This window comes from Herpailurus yagouaroundi, unplaced genomic scaffold (assembly GCF_014898765.1).
Source record: "Herpailurus yagouaroundi ecotype Mexico unplaced genomic scaffold, PumYag 210, whole genome shotgun sequence".
NCBI classification, from domain to species: Eukaryota; Metazoa; Chordata; class Mammalia; order Carnivora; family Felidae; genus Herpailurus; species Herpailurus yagouaroundi.
The window spans coordinates 7,393,901-7,408,357 of NW_024412441.1; the positions used below are offsets into that span (position 1 = coordinate 7,393,901).

Here is a 14,457-nt window from a genome sequence, read left to right on the forward strand (position 1 = left end):
AAGGTAATAAAATGTATCCAGTTTTCAGAGAATACTTTTCTGTTATCTATAGCAATAGCATGTATCTTGTGCAAAAGATAAATTTTCTATCTTGAAAGATACATCTTTCAAGATGTAACCTTCCCCCCCTTTCAAATTTTTATTTAAATTTCAGTTAGTTAACATACAGTGCAGTATTGGTTTCAGGAGTAGAATTCAGTGATTGACCCATTAGATACAACACCCAGTGCTCATAGCAAGTGCCCTCCTTAATGCCCAACCCCCATCTAGCCCATCCCACATCTACCTCTCTATCAACTCTCAGTTTGTTCTCTATCTTTAAAAGTCTCTTATGGCTTGTTTCCCTCTCTCTTTTTTCTCCCCCTTTCTCCCCACCCCCATATGTTCATGTGTTTTGTTTCTTAAAGTCCACATATAAGTGACATCACATGGTATTTGTCTTTCTCTGACTGATTTTGCTTAGCAGAATACAGTGTAGCTCCATCTTTTTTTTAGGTTTGTTTATTTTTAGTCATCTCTACACCCAATGTGGGGCTCGAATTCATGACCCAGAGATCAACAGTCCCTTGCTCTACTGACTGATCTGTCCAGGCACCCCTCAAGATGTGTCTTCTATATCATTAAGTTACTTGTTAAAAAGATGGGAGATGGGGCACAACCTTATTTCAGGCTGATGGAGGAGCTAATGGAGGTAATTTGTAACTGCAAATATAACAGTCTCTTAAAATAACTTTTTACATGTAGTCAGCCTGGTGTATTTACTATAATGGTTTATCATTCTACTTTGACTCTCATGGTAGTGATATGGTTCAGTTTTTGCATGGACATCAGGCAAAGTTAATAAAATAGTTAAAAATTGGAGCTCTGGAATTGAATAGACACACCTCCACTACTTTCTCGTCTTAGAGAAGTTACTTACATCTCTGAGCCTTGGTTTCTTCAGCTGAAAAAAGGGATAATAATAGAACCTACCTCATCATTTTCACAACAGATTTTGTCATTTTGGCAGAGACAGACCTCAGCTAACTGAGTTCTGCTTCATTTTACTCTTCCTTGGAACAGAGGAAGATTGCATTTTCCAGACTTGGTGATCATGTGAATGCTGTAAGCAGTCAAAGATCACTGGATGTGAGCTCTCTATGCTCCCCCTTCTCACTGAGGAAGTGTGCAAGCCATGTTTGAGATTGTGGTGACACATGGTGGAAGTTACCTGAAACACTGAGATGTCATTTCAGGACACCTGCCCTAGAGAATCACCTGGCCTGAGGATGATTTTGCATGAGGCAGAAATAAACCTTTGTTGTGTTAAGATACTGGTTTTGGGGCGCCTGGGTGGCTCAGTCGGTTGGGCGTCCGACTTCGGCTCAGGTCACGATCTCATGGTCCGTGAGTTCGAGCCCCGCGTCAGGCTCTGGGCTGACAGCTCAGAGCCTGGAGCCTGCTTCCGATTCTGTGTCTCCCTCTCTCTCTGCCCCTCCCCCGTTCATGCTCTGTCTCTGTCTCAAAAATAAATAAACGTTAAAAAAAAAATTAAAAAAAAAAAAAAGATACTGGTTTTAGGATTTATATGTTACCATAGCATAACCTAATGGTAACCAAGTTAACCCATAACCAAATTCTGTCCCCGAGTCCATGACCAAGGAAAAGTCAACAAAATGTACAAGTGATGTAGTGATATACTTGGTAATGAGTATTTATACAAATGCTCTGTGGTAGCATAGTTCAACTAAAACCCACCTGCTTATTTTAAATATTGATTTGCAAAACCCCAACTTGCAGTTTTTAGGTAAAATGTTCAATAAATTGAAATGTCTCTAAATTGGGTAGGGATTGAGAAAACATGTGGAGGAGAGAGTTACCCTTTTATTTAAAAAAAATTTTTTTTTTCAACGTTTATTTATTTTTGCGACAGAGAGAGACAGAGCATGAACGGGGGAGGGGCAGAGAGAGAGGGAGACACAGAATCGGAAACAGGCTCCAGGCTCTGAGCCATCAGCCCAGAGCCTGACGCGGGGCTCGAACTCACAGACCGCGAGATCGTGACCTGGCTGAAGTCGGACGCTTAACCGACTGCGCCACCCAGGCGCCCCGAGAGTTACCCTTTTAAAACTACAAGAAAAATGGGGGCGGCTGGGTGGCTCAGTCTGTTAAGTGTCTGACTTTGGCTCAGGTCATCATCTCAGTTTGTGAGTTTCAGTCCCGCGTTGGGTTCTGTGCTGACAGCTCAGAGCCTGCAGCCTGCAGCCTGCAGCCTGCTTTGGATTCTGTGTCTTCTTTTTTTGTTCTTACCCCACTCATGCTCTCTCTCTCCTTCAAAAATAAACATTAAAAAAAATTTTTTTTTAACTACGGGAAAAATGGCCACAGGGGCTGTGCCCACAGAATTAATAAAGCTCAGTATTTGGTGAGACTCAGAAGCCCCTATTCACAGCAGATTTTAACTCTAGAGGCATTTCCTCTGGTTAAGACATTATCACTAAGAACCCCAACACTAGTTGCCTTTTATCTGGAAAAATTAAACATGTGATCTTCTATTTATAGAGTAGGAAACTTGACCTCCAAGATTCCAGCCATATTGTTGGCCTTCATAAGTTCAGAATCATGCCTTGATTAAACAATATCCTATAGACTGCCCTTATTGTTAGATTTAAGAGCCAGACTTAGTTTTTTTTGGTTTTTTTTTAGTGAGAAATTTATAGTTAACTTAAAATTTTAACAAGGTTCCATCTGCCCATTTATAATTTTAGCTTCACACAGCCTCTTACTAATCCAAGTATAGCTACATATAGCTTCTTACTAATCTGCATGGCTGTGTGTGTGTGTGTGTGTGTGTGTGTGTGTGTGTGTGTGGTGGAGAAATTCTTACTAAACTAGGTACTAATGGGTTGTATCCATAGTTGCTGGGATGTTTTGCTATTAAAATTTTTCTATGTTGTCAGTAGTTTGTTGGTAAGCTAAGAGACGGAAATTGCCTTAGAGCAATTAAAACAGAATTTTTAAAAGTATTCTAAGTATCAGGTCACCAATATTATTTGAAAGACCATCTTACTCCTGCTAGGGACATACTGCATTGGATATGCGTGTGGGCAGACACTGGGGACAACTGTATACCAAATGAAACAAAAAACTATTTTCTAGACCCAACATGTCTATTTTAAGGTGGAAAGACAATTGGAATAGAAGGTTTAAACTCCTGATAACTTGTTCATTTATGAACTTTTAATCACTCAATCTATAATTTTAACTAAAATTAGTTCCAAGTATGGAACTTCAGTGAAGAGAAGCTATCATGTAAGTATTTCTCTAAGTAGACATTTATGAATTTAGCTGTTTATATCCCTTAATTCCTTAGTGAGTGGGTTCTTTAATTACATGTCAAGTATATATTAGACATTGACAGAATTTATGAATGAAAAAATAAAGTGAGCATAGTTCTTTAGTGGAATGGCTAAAGGGAATGATGCAGGGTCATAGCAGAATTTTTCTTTTTAAGTCGAGAGAGGCTTGAACACCTTTTATAGATTGAAGGATCTCAATTTGTAAAAACACAACAATAACACTAGCTTAACTATTTGGAGATAAAAGCGATATTTATGAAATAAGGTTTCAGATAAACCAGAGGGAGATGGGATTTGCCTCAAAGAGGCCCATTTCTTTGCAAAGAAGAATGAAGATGGGGTAGTTCTAGATAATATTATAGCTGGAGAACTAGGCCCTCAGGGAGAGAGGGCCCTGAAGGCCTCCTGTTTTACTTTGAAGTAGGAGGGAAATCTTGTAGATGAGACTGAAGTGACAATTGGGTGGGGACCTGATAGTTGAGAATGGTGGTTGTGGGAAAGGAATGAGGGCCAGGGAAAGAGGTGCATGCAACCCTACAGACCTCGTAGAGGTTGCAAGTGGTACTCGTTCATATGGTTATGTGATCATTTCCCCCAGCATTGCTTCCCTTTCTCTGTGTTGAGGTGCAGAAGGAGAATGTTTAGATTGATCCTAGGGATTGTCAGAGCAGAGACGGAAGAATTGAGGATGATTAAATAACATAAGGGATGGGCTCATGGAATCTGGTCTGGTCAGGAAAGGAAACAGGAAAGGAGGGGACCTGATAGACTAGTGGCAGGAGGAGTCACAGGACCTGATGTCTCCAGGACATTAAAGATTGGGTGTAATAGCAGTAAGGGAGAGTGAAGTCTGGAAGGATAGTGTACGTTGGAATTTAGAGACCTAAAACCATGGGCCTGGAAGTGGTGCAGAACTGTGTGAATGCTACATTTGCCTCCTAGACTTTGTGGTAGATGTGATGGGGATGGAAGAATGAGAAAATTCTATTTGAGAAATTGGTCAAGGAAGTGATTTCCCTGTGAGGACAAGAAGTGGAGAGAGTTTTCTCTACAGTGTTCTAGATGTAGGAAAGTTTGTGGTAGAATGGGGGTTCCGGAAGACTTTATGGAAAAATTTTAGGACAGTTAAAATTTGCTTTATAATATTGAGTTTAATTTTTTCCTATTGTCTCCCCTAAATGGAGTAGGGAAGGAAAGAATGGATTTTTACTTTCTAAGATTCTGAGACCGTGATTCATTCTTTCATCTGATAACCATAGGAAACTGCTTAGGCTAGATATTTTTACTTAATTTTCAAATATTCCGTGCTCCAGAGAGGCATCTTAAAGTTGGGATACAGGAAGATATAATTGATTATCAATGATTAAGTTCCCTTTCATTTTGTCTTTACTGGTGAAGTAGTTTTAGTTTTTGAATTGAATTTTTGTCTTTTTGTCTTTTTTCCCTCTTAACACACATGGTCCGATGCTACATATCCGTATGGGTTAGGTCAAGTATTTCCCAAAACGAGGTGTGTGGTGGGACTGACCATGCAACCACATTCATTTGCTTTAATGAATTGTAGTTAATGTGTGGTCATTCAGTAGACTTGTGATTACGTTATCCAGTTCTCAAAAATTGATCAAGCGGCTTAAAAAGATTGCTGCCTGGGGCACCTGGGTGGCTCAGTTGTTTAAGCATCTCTCTCTTGATTTCTGCTCAGGTCATGATCTCATGGTTTGTGAGTTCCAGCCCTCTGTTGCCTCTGTGCTGACAATGCAGACTGCTTCAGATTCTCTTTCCCCTCTCTGTGCCCATCCCCCGTTCGCACGCCCTCTCTCTCAAAATAAATACATAAACATTAAGAAAAAGATTGACGCTTTTAAAAAAAGAGCGTTTTATGTGGATAATACTTAAGGTACAAATAACCATAGAGCTGTACCCCTGCTCTTTATCACATAGCCATGTTCTCTGATTAAAAATAATGACCACCTGGGGTGCCTGGGTGGCTCAGTCAGTTGAATGTCCAACTTCAGCTCAGGTCATGATCTCACAGTTTCGTGGGTTCCAGCCCTGTGCCGCACTCTGTGCTGATGGAGCCTGGATCCTACTTCAGATTCTGTGTCGCCCTACCCCTCCCCTGCTTGTACTCTCTCTCGAAAATAAATAAACATTAAAAAACAAAACAAAACAACACTTGATGACCACCTAATCTGAGCTGACAAGAATTTTAGAAATATCAAGAAAAGTATTGAAAATATGGTTCACCATTAGTAATGTTAACAGTGAGCTTTGACCTTAGTATGTAGCATGCCTTGAAATATTAGGTAATGAAAAAAGTAATAATCAGCAAGACACTCTAAGCCATGAAGACAAATCTGTGACTTTTTAAATCACTTTTTAAGTCATGATATTCAATCCATTATTTTTACAAATTTTACTAAACATGATGATAAATGCTTACAAATCTTTTGAAGTTTTCTTTTTTTTTTTATTTATTTTTGGGACAGAGAGAGACAGAGCATGAACGGGGGAGGGGCAGAGAGAGAGGGAGACACAGAACCGGAAACAGGCTCCAGGCTCCGAGCCATCAGCCCAGAGCCTGACACGGGGCTCGAACTCACGGACCGCGAGATCGTGACCTGGCTGAAGTCGGACGCTTAACCGACTGCGCCACCCAGGCGCCCCGAAGTTTTCTTAATCATTAGTGAAAAGGCAAAAAGTCACATACTATTGGGGAAACATGTTCTTGCTGCCACAGTAAAACTGGCTAGAATAATATGGGACAGAATAAAACCCATTCCTTGTTAGCTAATAATATTCAAAGGGGCACAGATAATACTGCTAAAGAGTTAAAGAGTCAAAAATCACTCTGCAGGTAGGAAGTATAGTATACTAAATTGGAGGTATACTAATTTATTATTATAAATATATAATATTTATAATAGGTCTTGGCTTAGGGTATTTGTGAAGATTCTGTTTCAGTAATAGTTAACTTTTCTGGGAGCCACTAAAGGAAATATGTACCGGAATGGATATGTTTATAACAGTAACGACTTATTTAATAGAAAAATGTTTTTTGGAAAATCTGTAAGAATGACTACTGATGGAGTGGCTTACTCTTCTGTAGATGTTAGGAAATAGAGATAACATCATTCATGAAATGAGTTTATTGCATCATTAATAGGCTAATACAGGAAAGGGGTTGAAACCAGAATAGCACAAAGTAATACCGTGGTGGACAGCTTCATAAAAACTTGACTTTTGAAATATATTAGAGTCTTTGTAGTACTTTATAATGAGATGGGAGTAACCACGATTATTTATACATACAGAAGTGTGCTCATTCTCTTGGTGTAAGAGTCAGTTAAAGATGGATTATATAGCTGGGGTTTTTTTGTTTGTTTGTTTTTTGTTTTTTCTAAAATAGCAATGTTCCAGTCTCCTGAACCAAATTCTTTTTCTTGGTGATAAATAGGTGTCAGTAGTATGAAACCTAGTACATATTTTTTTAAAAATTCTGTTGATTTAAGGTAAAGATGACATTTTAAATGAGTGAGAAAGAAACCACTTTCTGAAAGAAACTGCTATGGGGAGATGATTCTGAAAACATTCTGGGAAGTACTTCTATTGTACGTGCTTTTCTTGCCAAAAACAATGTGTCACCTAGAAAAACTCTTATATTGACACCTTTAGAATACTTGGAAACCATTTCCTGGGTTTTGAATGCATTTAATAAAGATGCAAAGAAGTAAAACTTTCTCATTAGGTTATAAACTGATATCAGGAAAAATACGAATTTATTGGGTGGATTTTGATAAAAGCTTTTGCCTAATTGGTAGATGCGATACTATGCCGATTAGTTCACCTAAGCTACAATGTACCCTTCCCATTTGTACCTCATCTTTTTAAAGATATTTCTTTAAGCTACATCATCCCTTATAATCAAGTATCAAAATAAACTGGACCTAGAACCAAATCTTGGAATTGCCAAGTCACTAAGAATTTATAGAACTTAGTCACCTCGCTGTTGTTAAAATATTATTATTAATATTTTTAGTAAAAGTAAAAAGAATTTTATACCTCTAATAAATAATTATTTTAAAAATAGCTACACATGTACTCAAAGACTAATTGAGTGTACATTCAAAACATTTGCAGATCACTGGATTACATGGTATCTAGGATTTGTATGTGATATACTTTATAAAATGCTTTTGCAAATGTGTTCCAACTTGAACCTCTTCAACAACTTTGGTGCAGAGAGGTGACATCATGTCTGTTTTATAGGTAAGGCATTATGCCCTTCTTACACAGGAAGAACTCAAGGTCAAAGTATTTAAATGACTTGCCCAAGGTCACATAACTTGTTAATACAGACAACTGCAGACAGATCTTTTTTATGTGTGGTGCTCTTTCCATTCGTTCTGTTCATAGCTGTTCTACTGGTCATTCTCCATGTTTTGATTTCCTGCCCTAAGCTATCTGTTAGTTATTTCTCAGACCCCTCAGGTTATTGCCTTTTGAATGTTGTTTAGAGTTTTTGGTTGTCATCAGTGGGTAAGAGAGACTATGCTAGTAAATTAAGAAAGACTGGGAACAAAAGATAGAAGCCAACCAGAAAATATTTTTTTATTCTTTTTTTCATTGTTTAAAAATACTTAATTTAATTTAATTTTTTTAAAATACACATCAGTGCAACAATGATTTCAGGAGTAGATTCCTTAATGCCCCTTACCCAGAAAAACAACATGTTAATGATGGAAATATAAATTGTACTAGATGGCCCAGAAGTCAAATGAATGCATTTGATGTGGAAAGCCGTACAGAGGAACCACAGAAATACAGTCTAGGCAGAAAGCTCATTTGAATATTGGCATAAGGGCTGACTAGAGATGATTGGTTGTGGAAAATATAGGTAGCGGGTATGTATGATGTACATGTAGTTCTGTGCTATAGGAAAGTTGGCATTGATAAGCATAATGAGTTAAGAATTGTGATGTTTAGTTTTAATCATTTTTCACCTTAATATAACTTCATATAACATGTAGCCTTTTGTTTCAATTGTTCTGTGAGTACATATTAAACAAAATGAACAAAATTGAAGAATTCTGTATAGGAATGAAAAGTGAAAGGTTGTATGATGCTATTGCATCTATAGATAAAGAAGATTTATCATGCTAAATTGAGTATGATTGATTGGGTCAGAAAAGTGACTTAAAAGTATAGCATGGCTTCAGACATCATTTTCTAAGCTACAGTCAGTGCCATAATCCAAGAAGGCAGAGATGTATTTAACAAATTAAAATCTGGATTTAACAGGTTTTCATGAAAGTATGTTTTTACATACATACAGCTTCTGGACTATTTCATATTATAAATTCAAGGCATGGCTTGATCTTCTCTCAGCCTAGTGGTAACACATCTGGAAATACTACACATCACTAAAACTTTCATAGGAATGCTTTGCATGCTTTGAAATACTGTATATATGATTATAAAGTTTCCTTAATATTCATTGGTATATTAAACTAAGATGGCACTGAGGGGTATATTATTGTCTATGTTAATAATCTGCAGATGAAAGACTCCCTTCAGTTCAAGTGAATACAGGTCTTCCCTCTAACTGTTCACAATGCCATCAATCTCTTGTGCTTACAGGAGAAAAACCAAAATGGTACAATTAAAATTGTAATCAATGTCTGAAGTGACTACACCTCTCCCCCCCCAACTTTTTTTTTTTTTTTTTTTTTTTTTGTATTAAAGAATGGAAAGATCTTCTGAAACTTGGGATAGTTTCAGTGGCTTAGAAGATGTTAGAGAATTATTTTGGTCTTATCACACTTTAAAGAATCCTAGACTTGGAGTCAAATCACCCGGATCTGATAGCAGCTATTTTGTTGTTATACCGTGTCAATCTGGGCAAGTGGGGTAAACTTCTCATAGCAGATGTGTACTGTTCCAGTTGGGCTTGCTCACAAATGATTAAGTTTCCACATACGTAATAGTCTAAACAAATAAGTGGTTTATTTAGCTTTGAAGATAATAATACAGTGGTGTAGTCAGATGGCCTGGAAAGGCTTGTGGTATTGCAGGAAGCTGTGGGGCATCTAGAGGAACTCTCCATAGCCCGAGGAGGCTGTAAGTTAGTGTCCTCTGTCAAGTTGGAGAAGCTGGAGAGGCATCAAGAATCCCTTAGCCCCAAGAGCTCTCCTCCAGGTTGTACAGCCATATCGTTTATCTTCCTGCTGAGTGTGTATCTGTGTTAACAGGAATGTGCAGAATGATGAGATCTCAACTGAACAAGATGCATATTAAACTCTGACTGAATATAAGTAGAAGTTCTCTTAACCAACCTCACTTTAACTCACACAACCCAATCTTGTCATTTCCGGTTTCATTCTCATCTGACTGTGCCCACGGTGTGCTCAGTGTCTGTAGCTGATAGCTTGCTCTCTAGTATGCCAACATGCTTGTGTCCCTACCAGCTGAGTTGTATGCTTACCGAGAATCAGTTATGCTTGTTTCTAAAGCTTTTATGATATTTGTGCATACCCAGTGACATTAGGACCAATTATCATTCCTGATCTCACTGGGGAAGAGGGCTTCTTTATATGTAACAGTTCAACATAGTCAGCCTACTTGTTAAACTTGAACCTGCTTACTCTTTTGGAAAAATGTGGGCATTTGCAGGTTGGGCATGCTTTTTATATGTATTCTTATCTCTGTGTTGCTTCCCTTCACTGTGTTTTCCCATCTTACAAGTGAGAAAAGGATTCTCCCTTTACCTTTGCAGAACAGGGTAAAATTTAAACAAGATATAGATATGAAAGCACTGGAAATATATGTGCAGTGGGGGGTGCCTGAGTGGATTAGTTGGTTAAGTGTCCAACTCTTGATTTTGGCTCAGGTTATGATCTCATGGTTTGTGAGTTCCAACTGTGTGTTGTGCTTAGTGTGGAATCTGTTTAGAATTCTCTCTCTCCCTGTCTCTGCCCCTCCCCTGCTCACATGTACACTCTCTCTGTTTCTCAAAATGGATAAATAAACATTAAAAAAATGTGCTACCTATTATAGATGTCATAGTCCTATTTATAATGGGGAGTCTATGAGTTATAGTTTAAGAAAATTCTCATCTTTTCTTAGATTCAGGTTTTATGTACAAAATCAGATAACTTCTTTGGCATTTTGAAACACTAGTTTGAGAAGTTTCCCAGTCTCTGAAAAAACAACTTAAGCCAATCAGCTTAAACTTAAAAGTTAGGTGATGACTTAACTTTTGTGGTTTGGAAGGTGTTGAAGATGTTGGAGAATTAGTATGGCAGGTCCTACGGGGTCTTACAGTTTACAGAACCCCTAGGCATGGAGTCAGACCAGCTGGTTTCCTGATAGTACTTGCCTTTGCTGCTCTGATCCCAGTCTGTTAACCATTGTTACATTTCATGAGGATTTTATAGAAGATTTCTTTGACTAATAAAAGATGTTAGATTTGATTCACATAAAACCAATAGCTGTTTATAGTGCTCTTAGTTTCCATGGACGTTAGCTTCTTTAGTTAACACTTTTCATCCGAGAAAATGAAGCTCAATTTAATATGCTAAATCTACTTTATCTATATAGCACCTTGAACATTTCATTCTTATGTATAATATTTCAATTTTCTTAATTAAGTACATCTGGATTATCTTTTAATTGGTAACTAGCTTTTGACAACAGTAGTTTTTTGTTTTTTTTTTTTTTAACGTTTATTTATTTTTGAGAGAGAGAGACAGAGTACAAGCAGGGGAGGAACAGAGACAGAGGGAGACACAGAATCCGAAGCAGGCTACAGGCTCTGAGCTGTCAGCACAGAGCCTGATGCAGGGCTCAAACTCACGAACAGTGAGATCATGACCTGAGCTGAAGTCGGACGCTCAACTGACTGAGCCACCCAGGCGCCCTTTGGCAGCAATAGTTTTAAGTGTGTGTGCATGTTTTGAGGTCATCTGCACTTGAGTTTGAATCCTGGCTCTACCATGCACTAGATGTATAACCTTTGGAAAAATTACCTAATCTTCTTATCTCTGTATGAGTATGATAATGTACACCTCATAGGGTTAATGAAAATAAAAACATAGTGTGTGTGAAATGTATAGGTATGTGGCCTAATAGATAATCAATGTTCCCTTTCTCTCTGTGTCTATTTTAAAATATCAATCTATGTTGTGGATAAAAAGAGGAAAGCTTCTATAAATTACTCACTTATTCACTTGATGGGGTAGGTCTGGAGACCATTTGCAGTGAAACAGAGAAAGAGGGATATAGTATTTGCTGCTGTGGGTGTCTATCATATGTAAAATTAGTTAATTCATTTCTTAAGTACCAACTGGTATTACCACATCTTTAGAATGTGAACATTTATATGGCCCCGAATACTGACTTTCAGTGTGTGGCCAGCAATTGCAGACATGAACCAGGTGAAGGCTGTAAAAAGAATAAAAGGAATGAATAGTTTGTCAGGGTCATCCTGACCAAAGTAATCTTTCAAAAGTAATCTAAGTAACATATGCCTTCTCTTTGACTACAAAGAATTGGGAAATTTTAAAAAAGAAAATTAAAAAAATGTTCATCTTTTTTTGTTTCTCCAGCCTGTCTTCCATCCCTTACTCACCTTTGTCGTTTGGAAATTCGGTCCTGTCTCAAACCAGAACACCTACGATCTGACAGTTTTATCTGTCAGTTGCCACTTCCGAGAAGTCTACATAATTACTTGCTCTATGCAGAGGTTCTGAGGATGAATGAAGTTCCAGCACTGACAGCTATTGAAGATGGAGAAATCAATGAAGCTACTTAATGCAGCTCCTGTCTTACTCCGAAAACTACCAAAACAAAGAGCCACGCAGTACAAATTCTTCATGATTTCATAGTCATAAAAGATGATTTTTGTTTGTGTGGTTGGTTAGGTTTTGAAGGGACAGTAGTTTAATGTAAATGTTTACAATTGGGCTTTCTGGTAAAAAATACTAAAAACTTCACTTATGTTACTTTATTGCAGATTCACCAGCACATTTTATGTTGTAAATTCATTTATGTAACTGTTTTCCACTTTATTCTGTTAATGAACTATGAGGCTGCTTCTAGTGCTGAACATGGCATATTTCCATTTACGATTCTGTGTTTACCTCGGGCTAGGAGCTTAGAGTGGACTGCATAAAACTTTCCTGGAAGAGTACACATAATGGGGTTGAAGCTATCATCATCATCATTATTATTATTATTATTTTATTTAAGGTTGACTATCTCTTATGTTTATAAATAAGTCCATTCTCTTAATTTGGTCAGTTTTATGAAGAATTGCTATTCATTGGCTTTTCACAGATAAACTCAGGGGAGAATTTTTTTAAAGAATATAGAAAATGAATAATTTTGCTGTTGTTGTTAGTTTTACCCCACAGTTCCTTGATACTGTCTTTGGTTAAAAGAAACTCCATTTCTGCAATGGCAAGAACAGATCTAAACTCAAAGATAGGCTCAGTTGAAAAAAATTAGGTCAGTATTGAAATAAATGAGCATTTAACCACATTTAGAGTACTAATCAGGAGACTAACAGGGGCATTTCTGTGGCACCATCTTTAAAGAAAGAAAGCTATGTATTTCTTAGTCTCATAGTATCAAATAAAACATTCAAGCTCCATTCAGCCTCTATATCAGAGGGCAGCTTTGATCCTATGAGGCAATGACTGCCAGTTATATTCATATTATAGTGTTTTTCCTTTTTATTATCTAGATAGGTTATAAAATAGTCCTTGATCCTATGAAATTTAGACCTCAGAATCCTAGGGTAATGAGACACCACCTCACTGGTTTTACAGTTGTTCAATATGAATCTATAGTTAGAGAGGACTAAACATTGGATCAGGTGAGCTACGGTAAGATGCTGTCAGGACCAACCTTGAAAGAAAATTTATGAAAGCATTACTGTCATGACAGACAACTAGGAAATTGGGTCCAGAGGAGGGCAGGTCGTCTATCCTGTTGGGATTCTGTGGATTGAAATAGATGGGAGTATGTCAGGTGCATCTCTGAAAGTCCTTTGCTATTTGATAATAGCAGTGGATGAAGTCAGACCAAATGATGGAAGCAATGTTAAGGTCCAGATGGATGACTGAACTCCGTGCAGATTAGAGCTATAGTTGCTGCCTGTGGGTGGAGATAGAGTTTGAATGTGGGTATACAGGCAGAAATAAGTATAAATTTGGAAAACCAGGTGGAAATTCTGATACTTAATAAAGAAATTCCAAGGATGTATGTACTATGTAGTAATTTTTAAATGTCCTAATCTTTATTTTTCCAAACTCCAAGTCTCTGATTTTTAACATAACTGGTTTATTATTACAGCTAGATGCACATAGAATGTTTACATTTGAGGGTGAATCTTCTCGTGTTTTTGTTCATGTTCAAATATGTAATAAAAATTAAACTATCCATAATATCATTGAGCTCTTGTTCTTAAAAATCTGAAAATGGGGGCACCTGGGTGGCTCAGTCAGTTAAGCATCTGACTCTTGGTTTTGGCTCAGATCACGATCTCACATGGTTCATGAGTTTGAGCCCTGCATTGGTCTCTATGCTACAGTGTGGAGCCTGCTTAGGATTCTCTCTCTCTCTCTCTCTCTCTCTCTCTCTCTCTCTCTCTCTTTTCCTTTACCTCTCCCTCCCTCTCTTGCTCCTTCTCAAAATAAATAAACTTTAAAAATTTTTACGTATTTATGATTTTTATGACTTACAACAAGGATTCAGTGAGAAATGTGAAAGTATCTACAGGTAGTGAGTTAGTTAAATCTAGATCAAATCTAGATCAAAATGATACTTCTGGTTAGTGTGAACCATAAGCTCTGAACTACATGCACAATAGTGCTTTAATACTGTACATTTTTATTTTTAAAATTTGTGCAAAAATAAACTCAAAATGGATGAAAGACAAATGTAAGACAGGAAGAAATCAAAATCCTCAAGAAAGCAGGCATAAACCTCTTTGATCTTGGCCACAGCAACTTCTTACTCAACATGTCTCCAGAGGCAAGGGAAACAAGCAAAAATGAACTATTGGGACCTCATCAAAATAAAAAGCTTCTGCACAGCGAAGGAAGTGATCAGCAAA

At 37.5% G+C, this 14,457-nt stretch overlaps 1 protein-coding gene across 7 annotated transcripts in view; it reads left to right on the forward strand.

Moving 5' to 3' along the window:
• ASB3 (ankyrin repeat and SOCS box containing 3) overlaps positions 1-13,791 on the forward strand; it is a 117,387-nt gene extending 103,596 nt beyond the window's left edge. For all 7 annotated transcript variants that reach the window (XM_040453745.1, XM_040453746.1, XM_040453741.1 and 4 more), the window contains one exon: positions 11,945-13,791. In XM_040453745.1, the coding sequence (XP_040309679.1) occupies positions 11,945-12,150 (206 nt within the window). In that variant the 3' untranslated portion in view covers positions 12,151-13,791. The remainder of the gene's footprint in view (positions 1-11,944) is intronic.
• Positions 13,792-14,457: the final 666 nt, after the last annotated feature.